This window comes from Zeus faber, assembly GCF_960531495.2.
Source record: "Zeus faber genome assembly, chromosome: 1".
Classification (NCBI taxonomy): domain Eukaryota; kingdom Metazoa; phylum Chordata; class Actinopteri; order Zeiformes; family Zeidae; genus Zeus; species Zeus faber.
The window spans coordinates 50,237,557-50,260,508 of NC_137193.1; the positions used below are offsets into that span (position 1 = coordinate 50,237,557).

At 39.2% G+C, this 22,952-nt stretch overlaps 2 protein-coding genes across 2 annotated transcripts; both read right to left on the reverse strand.

The window, feature by feature from the left end:
- Positions 1-856: 856 nt before the first annotated feature.
- LOC307227748 (5-hydroxytryptamine receptor 3A-like) lies at positions 857-21,061 on the reverse strand (the record flags this gene model as incomplete). Its single annotated transcript, XM_079997170.1, has 9 exons — positions 857-1,152; positions 1,549-1,755; positions 1,853-2,063; positions 2,566-2,726; positions 3,223-3,392; positions 5,482-5,588; positions 19,900-19,944; positions 20,109-20,269; positions 21,004-21,061. 9 exons carry the CDS (start codon positions 21,059-21,061, stop codon positions 857-859), a joined length of 1,416 nt encoding a protein of 471 aa, XP_079853296.1.
- LOC307238010 (5-hydroxytryptamine receptor 3A-like) lies at positions 13,878-17,693 on the reverse strand (the record flags this gene model as incomplete). The annotated part of the gene is made up of 5 exons (XM_080010852.1): positions 13,878-14,182; positions 14,500-14,706; positions 15,795-16,005; positions 16,605-16,765; positions 17,525-17,693. 5 exons carry the CDS (start codon positions 17,691-17,693, stop codon positions 13,878-13,880), a joined length of 1,053 nt encoding a protein of 350 aa, XP_079866978.1.
- Positions 21,062-22,952: the final 1,891 nt, after the last annotated feature.

The following is a 22,952-nucleotide window of genomic DNA, read 5'->3' on the forward strand; positions in this document are numbered from 1 at the left end:
TAATAATAGAATCATTTATTCAATGAAATTAAAATAAAATCTTTTGAAAATGAGAATAAAAACACGACCGCTGCACATCCCACTGATCACATAAACACAATAATTATAATACAGTTTGGGATAAATAATAATTACAATAACAATATACCAAGGTGTAGAAACTCTATATTGCAACTATGGCAACTTTCACAACAATTTAAATTTTTTAAATAGTTCAAGTAGTACAAAAATGCAGTTGATATACATCAATGTAAAACATGAATAATAACTTTCACAATCAAAATGAGTTTTAAGCAGATTATCATTACCCTTCAGTAGGAATACAGCTGAGATGAGGTTCAGATTGCGATTTGAAGAAGACATTCTGCTTTTTGATCATCACCAGAAGTATTCAGTGCCAAATGATATCTTATAAGCCTGCACACACCCACAGACACACAGGCACGCACGCACGCACACACACACACACACATTCACACATCCAGATGCAGACCAATCATAAGCTGTGGTTGTTTTTTTCAACACCTCCAATAATCATCCATCCATTGTATTTTAACACCTGTATCCTCAGCCATTCCAATCTGTATTATTCTCACAATAAACTCACTGATCCAAACCACTACGCACCCATAATCTACCTTTTGGAACATAATATACCACTCACAATGGAAAAAACAAAACAAAACATTTATTTTACATTGCATAACACATCTTTCATGTTTCTTAACATTACTAATATACAGCAGACAGTGCCTTTTACCAGAAGGATACAATAGCCTTGATCTCTATATATGATTTAGAAGAATCTCCATCATCATCATGTTGCGACAACTGAACCACTCACACTACCTACTGCTCAGAACCCTGAGGACCAGAGACAGATGATGGTGATGAAGCTGGAAATTATGAAGAGGATGTATAGGCCAAACAGCAGTCGGTCGATCACTATCCCGACCATGTTCCACTCCTGGGATCTTTGCGTGCCCTTGAAGTGGCTGTCCATGTGCAGGTAGACATTGTGCAGGTCCCGGCTCAGCTTCCTCAGCTCCTCCAGGATGGGGTCCTGGGGGGGTCTCACCAGAAGAGCCTCAATCAAAGAGATCGGAGGCTGCGCCTTATTGTTGGCAGGAGCCGAAACTTGTACATTGTTCACTGGTGGGAATGCAAAGAACAAACAGGATTGGGGTTTTAAGACGCCTGATATCCAACACCTTGCTTGGTCATTGTCAATAGTCAAATAAAACAGATGCATATGTAACACATCAAATAGCACATCTAATTAAAGTGGCAATTGGTGCGATTATTTTGTAAAAAAAAGTCCATATTTGCTTTTTATTGTAAATTTATTTAGCTGGCCCTGCAAAGAATCTGCCACGCAATGTTTTTGCGTTATGAATGTTCTCTATATACTGTCTCCATTTTTGGTGGCGGGGTCCTCCTTTCCCCACAAAAATGCAAAGATTGCAAGAAGCCAAAGTTGAAAGAAGACAAACCAGCGCAGCTAGTTATAAGTTGCGGTAAACAGGTTGTAGTTATCACCATGCTTACAATTAGACTGCTTTAACTGGACTGTGACCCTGTTGCTCTTCTTCTTGGGAGGTAAGCAGACCATGATGGCAAGGTACTGCAGTATCATGATTCTTAGCCATCGAGGTACGTCATGGGAGTGGTCGGCACGGCACTGGATGTTGGTGATGATCACCGTCTCCAACAGACTGATCACCATCAGAGCCAGACTGAGGGAGAAGAACACATCTGCACAGGGACAAGAGAGGAAGGCAAAGGGTTCAGAGGAAAAAGAACTGGAAAGTTCCAACAAGAACATTCGCCCAATTTTACGTGTCAGACTCACTGATAAGGGGCGTGGTCTCCCCGGTGACTGGAAGTAGGTCGTTCATGATCAGCAGAAAGACAGTGTAGCCTAGGATGAGGGTCATCTTGAAGGTGGAGCGGTCAACACTCTGTGGGGGCAGTAAGAAGCTGAAGAGGTCCACAGTGATCAGGAAGCAGCTGGGGACCAGGAGGTTCACCACATAGAGATTTGGTCTACGTCTCAGCACAACCTTTGAACAGAGACTCACAAATTGAGACCTCAAAGAGGGTGTCATGCTTAAACACAACTTTGATGTTAACAAGAGTAAACAAACAACTGAAATGCAATAAAACCACAAGGCAAAATACATATATTATATATATGTATATATATATATATATATATATATATATATATATATATATATATTATAACATGCCCGGAACCATGTTTATTGTATAATGTTGAGAGACAATTAGTCTTTGTTTGCGTCTGACAAAACGTTTTGCTTAATTTTTTCTGATGATTTGTCAAGGTCGAACCGTTTGGTGTTCAGTCAATTAAAGATTTGATGAATAACTCAGTATGTAATTTTAGATTCAGTACCAGTGACTATGGAAAACAGATTTGTTGACATTTAGAAGAAGTGGAAAACAAACAATTTGAGTCACACTTTATCTCCTTTATATTTGTCAAACCTACAAACACATACAACTTTTTGAAATGAGGAATGAAAATGAAACTGTGCTTACAAAGTATTTTATCTCGCTATAGGTCCCATCGATCAACTCCAAATTGTGTTCCTGCGCTCTCAAGTCTACAAGCTGCCATTCTCCATTGGTTTGAATGGCGTTGAAAGACTCCTCCAGGTCATCCTCCACTAAGTGGCCCAGAGTCATCCTAATGTCGGTATCTGGGACGACATTGACAGCATCATATAGGAAGAATTCTAAGTCGCCAAATCTGCACCAATGTGTCTTGTGCGGGCTATTATCAATGGAATTTATTGTGCAGGGTATAATTGGGAGGCAATGGGCATTTTTGTTCCTGTTCGGTAAAAGCTGTTTTGCAATGCAATGGTTAGTTCTCTTGCACATTGCCTGTAGCATGGAATCTTACATTTTTTATGTGTATGTCTTGCACATAAAAAATGTAAGATTGTCTATGCACAAACATAACATATCATATCGTATCATATCAAAAGCTGCATTGAGTGGAGAAGTAGGTGTGGTTATGTCAGGTGTTCTTGGTTCTGGAGGTAATAATGGCGTTCATTTTTTCTGTTCACAATTCTGCACAAGTACTTGTTTGGACATTTCCAAATGTGTTATTGGTGGAGATCTGTCAATGTGCATCTGTCCATTCATCTGTCCATCTGTTTGTCCATTCATCTATTTCTACAGACTCACCAAAGTGTAGGTAAGATCCAAAGGTCAGGGTGCAGTTTTGGATGTCAAAGGGAAAGATGTAGATTACCAATCGGCAGGTGCTGACCACTCGGAGTGGCTTATCGTCATACACAAGGCCTGTGTTGTGTAAGTAAACGTAGGGAGTTTCTGGAGACTGGTCCTCATCCATGCTGTAGTGCAATGTTAAATGTTAATAAAGAGATTACAATACAACATATCGGAACAAATAAGAGAATTCCTCTAGCAATGCAATTTAAACCCATCTATTAAACCCAATCTATGGCTGAAACTGAAATGATGGTCAATGTAATTCAAATAGTTAAAGGAGAGTTAAAGTTAAAGTTAAAGGAAACAATGGAACACAAATACTTTTCACATCATTTTGTTTTAAGGTGCATTGGAATTCTTGTCTTTGCCCCAAAATGACACTTCTGAAACAGCTTTTCCTTTGGGTGAAGTTCAAGCTAGATGCAGAGAGCCATTGAACTACTACACTGCCCTGTTCTGTAGGTTCCATGTTTAGACAGCTACAAAACATACAAAACAAAGGGTAAGCTATGTTTGTTCTTTCTTATGGCTCCGTCAAAGTTATGTAATGTCTGCAGTATCCTGTCTCTGCCGAGTTAACTGCCGAACCTCTGACTTTCTATACAGGATTTCAGGACTATCACACTCTCTAAGCTGTCTCAATGATGTGGAGTGCATGCTGAGGTGGAGCCATGAATGGAGAATGTGGAAGACTGAGTTGTGAGTCTGCAGAGAAAATGTCACGGGTGGGCTTTTTTGTGACTGGCATGCACCAAAGAACTTAAACTAGGATTATCGAGTACCAGACTCATTTTCAAGCTCTTTAGACAATTATAAGTAAATCTCTTGGTAAATGCTATAGTGTGTGCATAAGTGGGATGGACAAAAGTTGTAATGTGTGTGATGAAGTATTTCAAAAGTATTTTTGTGTATCCCTGCAAGAGTTTGTGTTGTTCCAGTAGCTACGCACGTATCACTTGTCAGTCCACAATTTGGCACCACTTGACACTCACTCTTCTCCTGCAAAAGTCTCCAATTCTCAGAAAGTGTTGTGGACTCATTGCTGGCCACTTCCGAAAAGTAAAAGCGTTTTCTTTTGAACCATTCCTCTGTGCTTTTTGATGTGTGTATAAGGTCATTGTCCTTCTGGAAGACTCATGACCTTCAGAAGAGACTTTCTGACACCAGCTTCAACAATGAGCTTCATGATGACAGGCACAGATCCAGGGTTAGAGTTAGGGTAGGCTGCACCAGTACCAAGTGCAGCAAAGCAACACCAAAGCATCACGGAACCTCTTCCATGTCAGACTGTTGCGCTTGTCTCATTTAAGGGTTATCTTCAAATACAACATTTATGTGATTTATCAAAAAGCTCTAATTTGGTCTCTTCTGACCCCAGGACATTCTGTGTGTTTTGGGAACTTCATCCAGGCTTTCTTATGTTGATCTTTCAACAGTCGGGTCCTCCTGTGTCTCCTACCAAAAACACCCCCTTTCACTGAGTTGGCGCTGGGTGGTGAGAGTTGAAAACTGTACCTTGTGTCTAAAGGACCAATCTTTTTTGCAGTTAGCAGAGATTCATTCTGCACTATTCGCACTGACCTTCTCTGCAATCTTTGATTAACTTTTCTCTTGGGACCACATCAAGGGAAGTCGGCCACAGTGCCATGGGCAATAAACTTCTTGATGATATTTGACATGGTGGACACAGAACATCGAGGTCTGGAGATATAAGATAGTAGCCAAGTATTGAGAATCTAAAGCCTTAAGTCTGTCTATAGATTGCCCTTGCTTGGCTACTACCTTCTGTCTGACTTCCTCAGACAAATCTCTGCTTTCTCCATTCACCTCTTTTCTCAATTCAAACTCAATGAGTGATTATTGGGAGATTGTAATTCAACACTTATGAGTTTAATTACTCATTTACTAAATAAAGGAGAATCACCTTAAATCCTATTATTTCTTAGAATTTCTAAAAGGTGCCCACAATATTATCCACCCATTTTAGGAGTTCTGTGTAGAATGAGCTTTTATACATTTTAATGTCCACTGCAAACAAAATAAATACGTATATGGATACCAAAAGGCTGCCCATGTTTTCGGCCATGACTGTATGACTTTCGGGGTCTACTATTGTGAAAAAATGAATATGGCCTACAAAAGCATATGCTTGCTTATTTGGGGATTTGTTTTACCTTTTAATTTTCAAATGATAATAATGAAAATACTTACAACTCTGCAATGTGAATGTCTGGAACCCACAGCTTCTTCCGTGGGACAGAAACTCTCCATGTTCCACATTCCTCCTTGTCCCAGCTCAAGCCCTCGATCTTCCACTCCTGGACAAAACAACAGCATAATGACGGTTTGGAAGCAGTCAGCATCCAGGACAACTTAACAAAATTGTGGGTCGTGGGATGACAACTCATGCCAAAAACTTTGTCCACACATTGTCTCTCCTTCACGTTCTCTTTCAAGAAATTATTTTACCTCTGATGAGCAATCGCCAGGGACATACAAGCTTTGGTTTATATAATCTGTCATTTCGCTCCTGGTCAGAACACTTTATACTGATTTGTTGGTGCCCTGAGTGAGATGCCATGCTTCCAAACCTGAGCCAAGCACATGTAAATACACAAATGCTGCTTAGAAATCTGGATTTGATTCATAGGAATAACCTTTAAATACCCGGTTGGATTGTGTGCTTTGAAATACTGGATTGAGGGACCTTTGTCAAAATACACTTGAAAGTTGAATAGAGTTGAAACGCAGCAATACATTGAACAGGGAAGTAATAGTCAGGAATCCATTCAAATCATTAGTTTCACAATTTTGGAACTGTAAGTTATGAGGTCTTTGCGGGTGGAGAATAAATATGTTCTATGGGTTTTAATAAACTGGGAACATTTCTTAAAAGTACAAAAGAAAATTCCATTCAAAATAGTTATATTTATGCAGTGAAGGCAAGTGTACAACTTTATATTTTGAACGACTTCCCTTTCTTATGCTTTTTGCTATTTTTATATTATTGTATTGTATATGTATATTGTATTGTTGGTTAGTGTTTATTTTATTTATTTCTATCCATCTATCTATCTATCTATCTATCTATCTATCTATCTATCTATCTATCTATCTATCTATCTATCTATCTATCTGTCTATCTGTCTATCTGTCTATCTGTCTGTCTGTCTGTCTGTCTGTCTATTTATATTCCACAAATCTGTTGTTCCTTCCTGCTGCTCAAGACTCTTGTTTGACTGTTGATTTCCATGATTTTTGTTGAAAAGTTGTTAAAATCATCCAGTTATCAAGTTGTTTTCCTTGTAAAAGTCATAGTCAAAGTTAAACTTTGACATAAAATTGGGAATTTTTCATAAATATGCTTCAATGTAACCCCCAGTAATCTGATGAGTTTTTTATACCTATTATCATGGTGCCAGTTAACTGGTGCAGTTAGTAATGTTTAGGAATTGAATTAAAGGCTATTTACACCGTTAAATACAATCCATATATTCAATTATCTATACACCGATCAGCATCAACATTAAAACTACCTGCCTAATATTGTGTAGTTCCTCCTCATGCTGCCAAAACAGTTCTGACCTGTCAAGGCATGGACTCCACAAGACCTTCAAAGGTGTTCTGTGGTATCTGGCACCAAGACGTAGCAGATCTTACAGTAGCTCTACTGTGGATCTACGTAGCAGATCCTTTAAGTCCTGTAAGTTGTGAGCTGGGGCCCTCATGGATTGGGCTTGTTGTTCCAGCACATCCCACAGATGCTCCATTGGATTGAGATCAGGGGAATTTGGAGGCCAAGTCATTACATTACATTTACATTTAGTCATTTAGCAGACGCTTTTATCCAAAGCGACTTACAATTGTTCAAACACCGACGGACGCAGCCATCAGGAGCAATTAGGGGCTAAGTGTCTTGCTCAAGGACACTACAGCATGCTAGCAGGAGGAGCCTGGGATCGAACCAGCAACCTTTAGATCACTAGACCACCAGCTCTACCGCCTGAGCTACCATCCCCAGTCATCACCTTGAACTCTTTGTTATGTTCCTCAAACCATTCATGAACAGTTTTTGCAGTGTGGCGAGAGGCCACTATCATCAGGGAATATCATTGCCATGAAGGGGTGTACTTGGCCTGCAACAATATTTAGTTAGGTGGTACATGTCAAAGTAGCATCCACATGAATAGCTGGACCAAAGGTTTCCCAGCAGAACATTGCCCAGAACATCACACTGCCTCCACCATCTTGTGATCTTCCCATAGTGCATCCTGGTGCCATGTTTTTCAAAGGAAATCGACGCACACACATCCGGCCATCCACATGATGTAGAAGAAAATATGAATCATAAGACCAGGCCACCTTCTTCTATTGCTTCTATTCTATCTTCTTCCATGGTCCAGTGCTGAAACTCATGTGTCCATTGTAGGTGCTTTCTGCAGTGGACAGGGGTCAGCATGGGTACTCTGACCGGTCTGCAGCTATGCAGCCCCATACCCAGCAAGCTGTGATGCACTTTGTGTTCTGACATCTTTCTATCATAGCCAGCTTTAACCTTTTCAGCAATCTGTGCTACAGTAGCTCTACTGTGGGATTGGACTAGGTGGGCTGGACTTCGCTCCCCACGCACATCAATGAGCCTTGTGTGCCCATGACCCTGTTGCTGGTTCACCGGTTGTCCTTCCTTCAACCACTTTTGGTAGGTACTAACCCCTGCATACCGGGACACCCCACAAGATCTGCAGTTTTGGAGATGATCTGACCCAGTCATCTGGCCATCACAATTTGGCCATTGTCAAAGTTGCTCAGATCCTTATGCTTGCCCATTTTTCCTGCTTCAAACACATCAAATTCGAGAACTGACTGTTCACTTGCTGCCTAATATATCCCACCCCTTGACAGGTGCCATTGGAACTAGTTGATCAGTGTTATTCACTTCACATGTCAGTGGTTTCAATGTTGTGGATGATCAGTCTATATTTGAATTCAATTGAAATAAATCATGTTTTAGCACTGGGTTACTTACGAGAACCACCCATAAGAAGCTTGTAAGTGTTTGGAATTTTTCATCCTAGAGACAAAACAGATTTGGTTATATGTTATATGACAAGCAAAATTCTAATTAATTGAATTTAAAAAAAAAAGTAATTATCTGTTGGATGTCACTTACCACTCCCAGAATCCCCACCACAGTGACAAATATGCTGACATTTAATGGGGTCCCATAGTTATTAACCGGGCGGACAAGGTTTTTAGTGAACAGGTCCTTCTCCAGTGCATCAAGCAGAGATTCGGGAGCTGGATTGGAACAATTCAACGCTGCTCCAGAAGCTTAGTACAGAGAGAGGAAAATACAAATATGGTCAAATATGGCATAATATTTGCTTTAATACCAATATGACTTACATTACTCATTCATTATGACTGTTTCAGTCCTCACTGCCATATTTGAAATGGCTTAATCCATAACACAAATATTTAAAACCAAATCCCACCCTGGGGTTTGTTTTGACATACTTCCCCTAGTTTTCACCGATTTTTTTTGTCCCCCATAACAGTCTGGAACTTGCAATATTCTTGATTATGGAAAACCTCAATAAAATATATAAAAAATGTATAATAATAAATAAATAAAATATAACATATTACAATATATATAATGAATAAAAAAAACCATTAAAGAATTCATGTAAAAAAATGATGATTTATTTTTATTTTTTAAATCTTAGAACTAGATCAGAACATTTTTGTATTTCATTTAATCCCATTCCTTTACATACCTTTGAAATGTGACACAAATGTATAAAAATTAAAAAAAAAAATTAATAGAGAGTTGGAAATATGTACGAAAGACAACAGTAAAAGCAATAATTGAATATATTTTAAGCCCCATCATGTATAATTAGGATCCTTTTCTATTCTCGGGCCTCAAATTTACACCGACATTTTTGTATACCATTTAAAAAAATTGGGAAACTTGTCATCAACAAACTTAAATGGGTATTCTGTCCCAAAGAATCAGCCCTTTATCTCCATCTGACCTTGAACCAGGCGTCTTTTAAAAAGCTTAAAAAAGTTCCTTATTTACCTACACACATGGACACATGATGAAATCCATGATATAAGATTTTACAGCACTTTTTCAATCTTGATAAACATTAAAAAAACAAAACTGTTTTCTATAAACGACTCCCCCAAATGACTCTCTTTGATCTTTTCTTTAAAAAGTATGAAGAAAACAAATCGCTAAATCAAAAGTTTTACCAAGTTATTTCCCAATTAAAGGTGCGGTGTGTAGAATTTTGTGGCATCATCTTTTGTGAGGTTCCAGATTAAAAAAAACCTAAACCCCCTTCTCTAGAGCCAGTGTTTGGTTTGTCTGTTCTGGGCTACTGGAGAAGAAACACTGTTCAACATGCCGGCCTCCATGAAGCGTACCTGCTCCCCATGTCGATAAAAACGGCTCATTCTAAGGTAACGCCAGCACGATGCTTATTTTCATGGCATTATACACTAATTAAAACATAATTATTAATATTATATTGCATTTCTGCCAAGTCCGTTCTATAAATTCTCCACAATGCACCTTCAAATGGTTATCCTTGTCATGTTCTATTTCCAAGGCTGTTAAACATTGTTCAATTATCTAATTTTGTTTAAGGATAAAACACAGGATAAAACACAAACGTGCAGTCGCCGACTGCATGTAACTTAGTAATAAAGAAGATGAGGAGGAGACCAACAAAATTGTACTTGTAATATTTACATTGCTATTAAACTGTATATTTGGAACACTTTCCCATTGCATCACATTAGAAACTCCAAATGAACAGCATTGATCTTAAATGGTGATGGCTGTTCCTAAAGTGAAATTCTGACATGATTTCCACACCTCATTTTTTTTTTAATCATCCAAATCCCTCCTACCATGAAGAAGTGTCCAGCAGACGAAGAGGAGCCCAAATTTCATGTTCAGCTCTGACATCTTGTGAATCCACTCGGCTATTTTCATCACATGTGGTCCAGATTCGACGCAAACAGCCAATGCTCTGATTGGTTGACTTGATGCCTTCACTATTATAACTCGTTCTGACTTTGAAATCCACTTATCATGTGGAAATTCATAAGCGGATTGTAATAAAAATCGATCGCTACCGGTGCTAGGAACTGAGCGGTAAAACCTGCTCCCGTGTCTGTGGAAGCTTGACGTGGGGATGGTTCTCCACACACCATGTTGACATAAAGCATTTGGCTTGTACCTGACAAGTTTTTGAGACATCTCTTTCTCTGAACTTAATACTTGTGCAAATAGACCTTCCCGTCGCTCCCATTGTTTTGTTTTGTGGCTTGGAAAACACCTATACAGACAACACTTATAGTTAGATGTTATTATGTAAGCAAATACTGACATTTGATAACCAACTGTTGAGCTGGTTCAACAGTTGGACTTTATGTAGTGAAAAGTACACTTTGCAGTTCATTTACTTTAATGTTTCATTTTTTATTATTTTTAATATTAGATTGTTTTATGTCAATATTTAGTCTTATATTTAAAGGGGACCTATTATTATTATTTTCCTAAATTTCTATCATATATATAATGTTACAATGTCGGATGTTCATATTAGACATGGTCAAAGTGTTAAATAATGAGGTAAACTAATGACAAAGTAATCACTGTGAACAAAACTCTGATTCTTCCAACCGCTCTGAATCTGAGGTTTGCAAGTTTTTTTTTATTCTCTGCAGCTGACGTCAGCTTGTCACAGACATCCATATACTGTATGGTTATCTGCTCCATCCAATCCACTGTGCGTTTCTCTAAACAAAACCGATAAAAATACTGTGTTTTTATTGGTGATGTGTTTATTTATTTTATTTTATTTTATTTTATTTTCCAAAGTTTACATGGAACAAAAACTCTCTACCTGGAACAAAAACTCAGAGCGTGAGAGGGAGAACTCGGGAGGGTGGCTCCTCCCACAAAATACAGCCTGTTTTGGAACAAGCTGTATAAAGGCATGTTAGAATGGCTAGAATACATAATCTTAGTGTTATTTTCAGCAACAAACTTCAAAGACATGTTTTGGGGACGTCAGAGACCGATATAAACACGTGTAAAAGGGAGCATAATAAGTCCCCTTTTACATTTATCAATTTTTTATTTTATCTTCATATTCCTGGTCCATTTTTAGCGTGTTAGGTGAATTAGTTATTGTATATGACCAAATTATTGTTTTTTTTTTTTATCAATCAACCAATTGATCAATCTATCTATCTATCTATCTATCTATCTATCTATCTATCTATCTATCTATCTATCTATCTATCTATCTATCTATCTATCTATCTATCTATCTATCTATCTATCTATCTATCCACTATCTATCTATCTATCTACCTACCTGCCTATCTTGTTCACTGCTGAACATAGATAACTATAGATAAAGTTATATAATAAGGCTGGGCGTTCCCAGGGCGTTGCATGCATGCTCACCCTACCTGTCCTGTACAAATTAAGGGGAAATATAAACAAATAAGTCAAATAGTAATGATTTATTATCAATTAAAAATCACAAAGAAAACATGTTGAGACCTTATCAACATACATATCAACAAAATGTAAAATGGTCTGTGCAAAAAAGTTGTAGAACACTTTCCCATTGATGTCCCATTCCCATCAAGCGCTACATGACCCACTGTGGGACTGAACAGGAAGTCTGAACCAAACCAAAGCTTGCGTGCCGAGTGCCCGCGATCAGTGCTCCACAACAGTGTGTTTTTATTCTAGATGTAGGTTATTTTATTTGACCGCGTTTCCCTATAGAGCGAAGCAAGAACCGTAATGTTTCATGAGGACTCTCCATAAATCTTCCATACAATTGCAATTCCAAGTGTTGGCCAACAGACGTCACCATTTAGGCTGTAATTAACGCTTACAAACAATGAACCTTTATCAAGTTGAAGTTGAAGTTGAAGTTGAAGTTGAAGAGATTTGTCACATACATATACATACGGTCATACATATATGCAGTGAAATGTCATGACACCTGGTGATTACGCACAATAAACACACAAGGTGCTTGCGCCGGTGGCTGCAAGGGGCGGCACCACAATCACGATTCTGGGTTCTATACTTATATCATAGAATTAATTGTGTGTGTTGTATTAAATATACATTTAAATCCTCTTAAATTAAACTTACCTTAACTTACTTCCAGCCCTTACCTCACAGAGTAGAAGTCCTGGCATGTTGTCACAAAGCTATAAATGGCTCAGATTGTGCTTTCAGTCTGTTGTCTGAAAATAATTTAAAATCAAATAAAACCTGGACCTCATCACTTCAACGAGCACTCAATCCACGGCTCCCTTGGGGGATCGGCCCCCCTGCTACTGGTGTAGGTACTAGATGTGTTTGGCCTGGCAGATCAACTTGCACATGCGAGTCAGAGGGTAAAACAAACCCTGTGGTGCAATGAAAGGACTTTTGCTGAAATGTTGGGAATTAGCAAAATAGAATGAACAAATAATATTTAAATAATCATTCTTAAACTCTACTGCTTCAATGGAACCTCAAACAGAATGTACCGTAAAGAACAAATCTCTTTTTACTCAAACACAGAGACACGAGACCTACAAAAATAGAAAGAACAAAATAAATGGTGCAACGTTCAAAACCACAGCATGCAAGGTAGAAGTTACTTTATAATGAGACTGGCACAGGTAGATGACAGGAAGATAAGCCCTGGAACAAGGAACCTTTGTTTGAACTTAGTGTGTTTCCACCGCAGAGACCAGGGTCTAAATTAAGTCCCAGGAACCAAACCAACAGCGATCGGGGAAAACTTGGGTGTAGGGCTAACAGCGCTGAACATTTCTGATTGGTTGAGTACTCGCACAATTTTTTGAAATCTGTAGCTGCAAATTGACTGTATGTACAATTTGTTTTGTTCTAACAATGTTAGGTTTGTACAAAAAAAGGAAAATTACTCATTTTTGTTTATTTGTTTTGATAATAAAAAAAAAATTAAATGAAAAAGCGACAAGTACTGTATGCTGTATATGAATGAACACACTAACTGGAATGTGGTGCATATAGTATAGTGAGTACACAATAGACACAAGTTTGATCAAGTGTGTCTCATGTTCTTCAATATTTTTCAAACTTGATAATAAAATCTTGTTTCTGAGTCAATATTATTTTTGACAGTTAATACAAGGACAGAAGAAAAAAAATGGATAAAGAGAAACCAAAGTGATAGTCACACGTCAGCAGACTCATTTGCATAATCTTCACAGGTCTTTAGACTGCAGTGGAAACGCAGACTACAATGAGCTGATGGAACCTTTTAGTTCCTGGAAAAAAAGTACCCGGAACTGAAAGTTTTGGGTACTTTGGTTGGAAAGTACCCAAACAAAGCCAAAACAAACAACACAGAAGTGGCGGGTACATAAAACTTGGAACTAACGCTGGCAACCGAGGACAGAGTACAGTAATACAAGAGGGAGAATGAGCTGATGGTGAACCACTGAGGTTTTATCTCAGCAGGTCTGACTTGGATGAATCAGATTAAAAGCTTTGTGGTGCTGTAGTGCTTTGCCACTATTCAGGCTTTAAGAAACCAGAGACAGACAATTGTGACAAAGCTGGAAGTGATGAATAGGATGTACAGGCCAAACAGCAGCCGGTCGATCACTATCCCGACCATGTGCCACTCCTGCGAGTTGTGCGTGCCCTTGAAGTGCTCATCCATCTGGAGCCGGATGCTGTGTAGGTCCTGGCTTAGCTTCCTCAGCTCCTCCAACCTTGGGTCCTTGGGCGGCTTCACCGTGTACTGGTCAGCCGGGACAATGTGGATCTGAGGCTGGCCGTTATTGCTGGGAACAGCCAAAATCGCTCCGTTGATGTTCACTGGTGGGATGGATGGAAGGAAGGAACCGAGTTGTAATAATGTCTGTCTTTTTCCAAGAGAAGCTTTATCTGTGTCTGTCATATACAGTGGTTTTATACTATAATAAAATGTCGTTATTGGAAGTCACTTTGGACAAAAGTGTCTACTGAATGATGTAATGTGGTGAAATGTAAGGTAATGATCATAACTCATAACAAAATGTTAGTTATTAATGAATTTAATAGCAATAATTCATATATTATCATATTGCGATGGTGGGAGTAGCAGTCAATGTGTTGGAGGTATCGATGAAGAAAATTAATTAAAATTTGCTTACAGTTGGCCTGGCCGATGTTCACTGTGACTCTGTTGCTTCTTTGTTTCGGTGGTAAGCAGACAAGATGGGCCAGGTACTGCAGTACCACTATTCTGAGCCAGTGAGGTACAGCGGGTTGTTGGGTGGAACTGCATTGGATTTTGGTGATGAACACTGTTTCTAAAAGGCTGCACACCATCAGAGCCAGACTGATGGAGAAGAAAACATCTGCAGGGGGTGAAGGCCCAGGGTTTAGAAAAAGGTGATTCCAAACTGTATTTAAGAGGTTTATTCGTTTATACTCATTCCCATAGCTGGTATTCTGTTAGATAGAACATGGTATGCTATTGACCTCCAAATACTATTACCATCATTCCCAAAGCAAAATAAAATATTCAAATGAACACCTCCTTAGACACATAATCAAGAAAGTAATGGAACCTCCAATGGAAAGGCTTTCCTGAACTGAAAAAGGAGTGAGGAGAAAATGACTATATTACCTCAGTCACCCTTAGCAAAATGGAATGTCTTTATATCAACAACTTTGAGCTAGCCACTTTAAATATTTATTATCCAGGTCAGATAAGATAAAACAATATTACACCACAAGAAACCATTTAGATATATTATTTTCATAATTCAGAAGTTGAGGATTTAATGTTATTGCATTCAAAATGTTTTGGGCCATCATATGTGATCATGACTCTTGTATGTATGATAAGCCACTGATCGACCAGCTGAGGGACTGGGTCAGCATCTCTGGCTCAAGCCTGGATTGGTTGCGCTCCTACTGTATAATGTATCACTAATGGAAGTTTCTAGGCAACTCATCTTCCACTTCTGCCAGTATTTCATCTGGGGTTCCCCAAGGCTCAATCTTTGGCCACATATTGTTCTACCTATTTATGCTGGTTGAGATAAGCAAACTGATTGACTGTTTACAAGACATTAAATGCACGATGGCTCATAATTTTCTACGACTTTTAATGGTGCTCTTAAGTTTGAGAAGCAAATAAACGTAGTTGTGAAGTCAATGGTTTCTTCGGTCCACAGTCTGAAAATGGCCATGGATAGAACTTTTCAGTCGTTGGCCAATTGAGTTGCCATTTTCAAAAACCTTTGGAAAATCTTCACTTTTCATTGTGAACTTGATCGCTAGACAAGTGCAGTGCCAAGGTGTCCACCTATTGACCCAGTGTAAGTGTTGAGATGCAGCAAAGTAGTGCTCCTAAGGAGGATATTTGCATTCAGCCTTTTGCCATGAAAGTGATTGAAAAGTTAGGACAATTAGTCAATTTTTATATTGTCACACTTACTGATAAGGGGCGTGGTGTTCCCGGTTACTGGCAGCAGGTCGTTCATGATCAGCAGGAAGACAGTGTAACCCAGGATGAGGGTCATCTTGAAGGCGGATCGGTCAACACACTGTGTGGGCAGTAAGAAGCTGAAAAGGTCCACAGTGACCAGGAAGCAGCTGGGGACCAGGAGGTTCACCACATAGAGAGTGGATCTCCGTTTTAACACAATCTTGGGAAGAAAAAAAAAGAGTCATGAACAATTTATTTTGCCTGTGGACATGTGCTAAGTAGTATAGGGATGAATAAATGTTCATCTTTGCTCGCCAAGATTAAGATAATAATTAAAATAATAATAAAATAGTATCAACCTTTGCAAGCGAACATTAACATTTAGAGTTGAATTGGAAACTAAGGCTGTTTTGGTGTTGGTTTGATTAAAATTTGACAGTGTCATTTCAAGATTCAGTATCGTTGTCCGAGAGGGACTTTGTATAAATCATGTAGCTGGATTTAACAGACTGATTCAAGTCACATTTTATCTTATGACCATCTTTATGTACATTATCTTGCAATGAAAACTTTTGGTTAACACTTCAACAACAAGGTCTGTTCAGTTATGAGATGACCACAAAGGCAGTCAGTCTTGACATAAAAGTATCATGAACTGAACTAGAATTATAACTATTATCATGAAATTAAAACAGATTGTTTTATTTTAAATCAGTAACGAATTTGTATTTGCTATCACTGACATATTCTTATCTACTTCATCATTAATCAAGAATTTTGTTAGGGATGTGATTATTAATTGTTATACAACGTACTTACAAAATATTTTGCCTCATGGTAGGCCCCATCAGTCAACTCCAAAATGCTTTCAGTTGCTTTAATGTCCACAAGTTCCCATTCCCCGTTGGTCTGCAGGACGCTTTGGGATTCCTCCACAGCATCCTCTGCTGAGCTGCCCAGAACCATCCTTATATCAGCATCTGGAATGGCATTTGAGTTGGGTAGAGTACTGCAGCTGAAGTAGGCTACTGTTCATAACCTCAACGGGAGGTGCCCTGGCTGAAAAGGAGCACTGTCCAGTCAGGTTAGCAAAGCAATGGCACACACGCACTGGTCTGACTGTGAGGTTTAATTTACTATTATTATCTATGTGTGACGTATACTGTTTATTCCTGTTCTACACAGAAATAACTAACTAAAGTACCAGTTTAATTTTATTTTTTATTGTGAAACGTTTTTAAAATATTATATAAATTCATAAATATGATCAGAAATTAATATTTGAATTATCCACTATCCTGGACACCTGCCCTCCAATCAGATGATCTCATGCAAATTATAAAACCCCACCAATGAGCTTGAACCCCTGTCTCCCCCCTACCCCCACAATCATAGACACAGAGCGTTACACTAGTTATATGTGGCAGACCTACCTCCTTACATACTTACAGTACCTAGTCTAACTACCCTTCACCTACCTATCTACTTACCTACTAGCGCCTATCTACTTACCTCCCTATCTACCTCTATACTCTACACATCTACTTAATGACTGACCTACATATATATCGACCTACCTCCCTACTGTACATGGTCTACCTACCTAGTCTACCTGCCTACCTACCTACCTACCTACCTACCTACCTACCTACCTACCAACCAAACAACCAACCAACCAACCAACCAACCAACCAACCAACCTACATACCAACCAACCAACCTACCAACCACAGACTCACCAAAATGCAGGTACGAGCCAAAGGTCAGGGTGCAGTTTTGGACGTCAAAGGGAAAGGTGTAGATTCCCAATTGGCAGGAGCTGACCACTCGTAGTGGCTTATCATCATACACAAGGCCTGTGTTGTGTAAGTAAACGTAGGGAGTCACTGGAGACTGGTCTGCATCCATGCTGTAACGTAATGTTAAATGTAAATAATAGAGAATCCAAAACAATACACCAGAACACAAAAGGTTGGTTGTAGTGTCTATAAATTCACTGGGCAACTGTAGCCCCTTTCCCACCTGCACTGAGAGCCGTAAATCTACAGGCAATGTTCCATATTGGCGTCATGTGGAAATAGGAGCCGGTGTCGATGTTACGTAAAAGTCATTCCATAAATTTCACCACACTCAAAGTAATGTGATTTACAGGAAAATGCCGGTACGGCTGTCAATGATGTGGGAATGGAAGCAGTAACATTTCTGTAACGTAGGAGTATAGCCAAATCCAAATTAAGCACAGATAGTGGGTTTTTACAGATATATTTACGTCGTACATATTTTCAAAAACAATTATTTGTTTTTGGGAAGAAAAAAAAAAACATGGCGTAAAATGGCGAGTCCGAACCGAACAGTGGAGCTCTGCTGCAAATACAAGAAACTGAAACATGTCCAGTCTCTGCGGAGACAGGTCTTTATATTATTAAATTTTATTTCTTTTCTACTTAGAAATGCCACTAAGAGCCTAGACGTGTCTTTTAGATAGGGGTGCAGTGCGACACGTGCGGAAACATAGGGCACAAGTGCTTTGCTTGCCCGCTGATTGCACCGCAACACGGAGTGGAGCTGGAGGGAGTGAGCGGACAGGGAGAGGTAGAACGGGTGGAGAACATTCATTCTCCGGAGGCAGAGAGTGTAGAACAGGTTGAAAATTATCACACTGATTTAATAACATTGGGTTAGGGTTATTGTGTCCTAGGACAGGGGCTCTGTTCCCGCTCCATCAGCGGAGGGAAGACTCCTTGGCACAGGGAGACAGGGAGCGAAGAGCTGGTCTAAAAACCGATTCCGTTGCCTAGTATGGGGTGATATTAGACACCTCTCACGTGAGTGTTACGTAATGTATCTGTGAAACTCGTCTATGTGGGAGCATACTCCATACGGGTCAATTCTGTAAAGGAGGCAATGCCTTTGCTGGATATTTTTTATCCAGTAATGTTACTGTGGCGGACCAAGGGCCGTGGTCAAGCACAGGCTGCGGACGACAGCACGTATCCCTTTCCCGGGGCCGCCAAGCTGCCTCGAATCGCCCTAATCATTGCCCGCGCAGTGCTGATTGGTCTGACTCGAGGCAGGGAGCTTTCTTAATGTTTGTCTGTCTTGCAGAGGGAATCGGCGCACAGGCTTGTCAGCCGACCAGGAGCCAGAGCACAACGCCATTTCCCCTGCACCTGAAATCATCAGAATTATTCATTATTATTTATAATTGTGGACAGCAAGCCGTTCTGTTGGACTGTATAAAAAACTCTCGCCGTGTTGGCGCAGCAGCACAAAAAGGATTCCATCTCCCTCCCTAAACCCTTACCTGTGGGCAGCGACTCCCACAGTTACAGATTCTATGTTGGAAAAGGGCTTTTGAAAAGTTTTTCTTTATTTCGGTCGATAGCACTTTGTTATTTATGAAGCAGATTTTGTAGATTTTGTGGTTCGTGTTGAAGCCACAATTGTGGTAAATATTGCATTTCATGAAAATAGGTGACTGCAACATAGCAAGCAGATGGGGTATTGCAAGTTTGTCACATTGACAGAGTTCTAAATCTTGTCAACTTCAATGAGACAAACACTTGGTGCTGACCTGGTGCCATCTTCAGTTGCTGTCATTTACTGCTTATGACTGTAAGATTACCATATTTGGAACAGTATGTGTCGTTGGAAAGTGATGAACAGCAACTTACAACTCTGATATGAAAATGTCTGGGACCCACAGCTTATTCCGCGGGACAGAGACCCGCCACGCACCGCATTCCTTCTCATCCCAGCTCAGATCCTCTATGTCCCACTCCTAGATTCAGTGCAGCAGAGTTTGGATTATATAACAGTTTGTATCAAACAAGAGCCGCATGACAGTTCAAAGCAGACAGCGTGCAAGGCAGCCAAGCAAATATTTGTGTAGCGCTAATCTGTTACTACATTTTCGTTATCAATGTAGTCACGACATCACTTCACACAGAAAAACATGGAATTGTTTGCACTCTTAAGTTACGTTGTTGGTCTTTGTTAAATACCATTTTAAAGTAATTCATAACTGCCAAACTAAAATGTAATACATTTGTTTAAGATACTCTCCATCTGTCCCCCAATAATATTAGTATAATTAGAGATCATATTTACTTACAAGGACTAACCATATGAAAGTTGTAAGTAGTTGGGCTTTTTCATCCTGGAGATAAAGGACACTTTGAAGTTTAGCAGCAACATGTGAAATGATAATGCATTTAACAAAGACATGTAAACATAGCACATTAATTTAACGTACATTCCAAAACATATGCAAACATATAGATGTGTATAGAATTAGAATTGTTAAAACAATTGTATACTTACCACTCCCAGAATTCCAACAACAGTGAGGTACATAGTTACATTTGTTGGGTTTGAAAAGTTTCTTACAGGGCGTATGAGTGTCTTTGTAAAAACATTTTCCTCAAGAGCCTGAAACAGCGATTCAGGAGTTGGGCTGGAACAGTTCAATGCTGCCACATAACCTAGGTATACAAGGAAACAATTAAAAAATAAAACAATTTAAATTCACAATATTTCTTTTAAGCATATAAGCCTGTTTCAAACCTTTATTGTTAATATAAAATGTATTCAGGAGCAGTTTGTTAATTCAGCTGCTTGTGGTGAAAACAAAGCTGTTTTTCCACTCTTTGTTCCAACTGCATCCCTTTGTTCTGCCCTTCTAACATATCCATATCATAAAAAAAAAAATACTTTAAGTATATTTAATTTGTTCCCTTTGAATTTTTCATGACAGCCAAAATGTTTAATCATGACTTGACCAAGATAACTGCTGATGAGAATGCCAACTGCAAATGCCTGCCTTAAAACGTTATCCATTTCAAATGCTGATATATTTATCATTAACATTTAAAGTTCAGTCTACAGACGTAAAATAATGAGACATTTTGTTCCATGCGAGCGTAATTCTCCAAAAGAAAGCTTTAATACATGCTGTTATAAATACAACTTCCATTCAACTGACACAATCTGTTAAGTAACACCATAATTTACCATATAAATAGCTCAAAATTGAGAGCTACAGAACCTGATATTAATATTACATAATATTTTAAATAAAAAATAATTATATTTACATTTAATTGTATGACGATAGAACTCCATATAAACTGAATGCTAATTGAAGGAGAATTAATCTTACATTAAACAATATCTATGTTTGGCACCTTCTTTTAAAATTCACCAAAATTCCTCTTACCATGCAACAGAATCCCACAGAGGAAGAGGAGTTCAGCTTTTAGTTTCAGCTCCGACATCTGCACAACTAACTTCATCCCAAACCCTTATGTGAGAAGACAACAGCCAACAGCTTTTCCAGATGTAAAAAAAAAAATTGACATTTGATATAATAAATATGAATATTTATCTGCAAATTTGAATTAAGGTTAACATAGTCAAATATTTACTCCGACCAATGCTAAGCTATGCACATAATAAGAGCAAGCAAAATGACCTCCCATCTCTATTTGTGACGGAGCTGGACTGCTGACGTCTGTGGAGCTACCTGTGATAAGGGTGTGAGCATATTGTGTTTAGATTGCCAGCAGGTTCTAACCGCTTCAGGAATGAGTGTCTTTGTGTTTGCGGACCTTCCCATCTCGTGACTGTTTTTGCATGGTCAACACAATTGCACCCTCTTATAACCCAAATTTATATTACACATTCAGATTATACGTACTACATTCATTTTTACAATAATACCTGTATGTTTTTATATGACTGAGATGGATTTTGTTTTGCATATTTATATTAGATTCAAAATATATTGATATTGATATATACGTAGATGTGGTGTACAGGGTGCGGCAGGTCAAGTGGAGCGGGATGGTGGCGCTCCACCGTGAGCGGCTCGACCGAGGAGATATGAGGACCAGCTCCGAGCAACCTCTCCTACCACTGTTGCGGCGCTGCCCCCTTTCTCCTCTGGTGCGGAGAGAGGCGGCATTAACGCCTCATTATTTGCATTTAAAGATTGGAAATGTGGCATTATGAAATAAAAGTGCCATTATTTAACTATAGTTACTTATTTATATATTTATATTTACATTTATCCATCCATCCATCCATCCAGGAGGAAAACTCCGCTTATCCAGGGCCGGGTCGTGGTGGCAGCAGGCTGAGCAAGGAGCTCCAGGCCCCCTTCCCCCGCCATCTGATCCAACTCACCACCAGCTGGTGATCAGTTGACAGCTCTGCTCCTCTCTTCACTCGAGTGTCCAAGACATACGGCCGCAGATCTGATGACACGACTACAAAGTCAATCATCGATCTTTGACCTAAGCTGGCCCGGTACCACGTAGATTTATGAGCCACCCTATGCTCGGACATGGTGTTCGTTATGGCCAATCCATGACCAGCCCAGAAGTCCTTAAACAAACAGCACCACTCGGATTCAGAACAGGCAGGCCATTCCTCCCAATCACCCCCTTCCACACATGATAAGAATTTTTCAAAGCTTTGCAAAGTCAACAGAAAATCACTGTGGAAAAACACATGACTAAATGTCAATCATTAAAAGCCATACATTTATTTTCTCCAAGTAATTTTATTATGTAAACAATGGTTTCATCCATCCTACACAGCACAGTATTCAACATAAAGCAAATCTTGATTGATCTAATCTCAATAAAATTATCTATATTCCACAGTAGCGAATGAGTGTACTTTGCTTGCCAAACTAATTTTCCTTGGTCAGAGCTTAATTTGTAGATGAGGAGGTGCTGGGGGAGAAAAAAGTCACAGATCGTATACACCGAACGCAGATTGGGGTTTAATCTGCCATGCGTGATGCGGCACAGGCTGCACAGGGCTTTTTTTGTTTCGTTCAATTAGGAAAATTCAAATAAAAGAAAATAGAGCTGAAAGATAACAAGGTGAATCATAAGTTGGAAACCCATCAGTCAACTGAGATTCTTCAAGTAGAGCAGTCGGTTTCTTTTTGTCAGTCAGTGTGCATTACAATAATGCACAGCGGTAACATTTCAATGAGGAATTACAAATCAGGGGAATCATAAATATATTTTAATATGTGTGAATCGTCCACGTCCGGACACAGATGCAAACACAGAGAGCTGTGTCCCATTCCTCCAAATAAAACAACAAAAAACAGTGTGGGGACGGGGCACGACTTCTAGACTCGTTAAGATG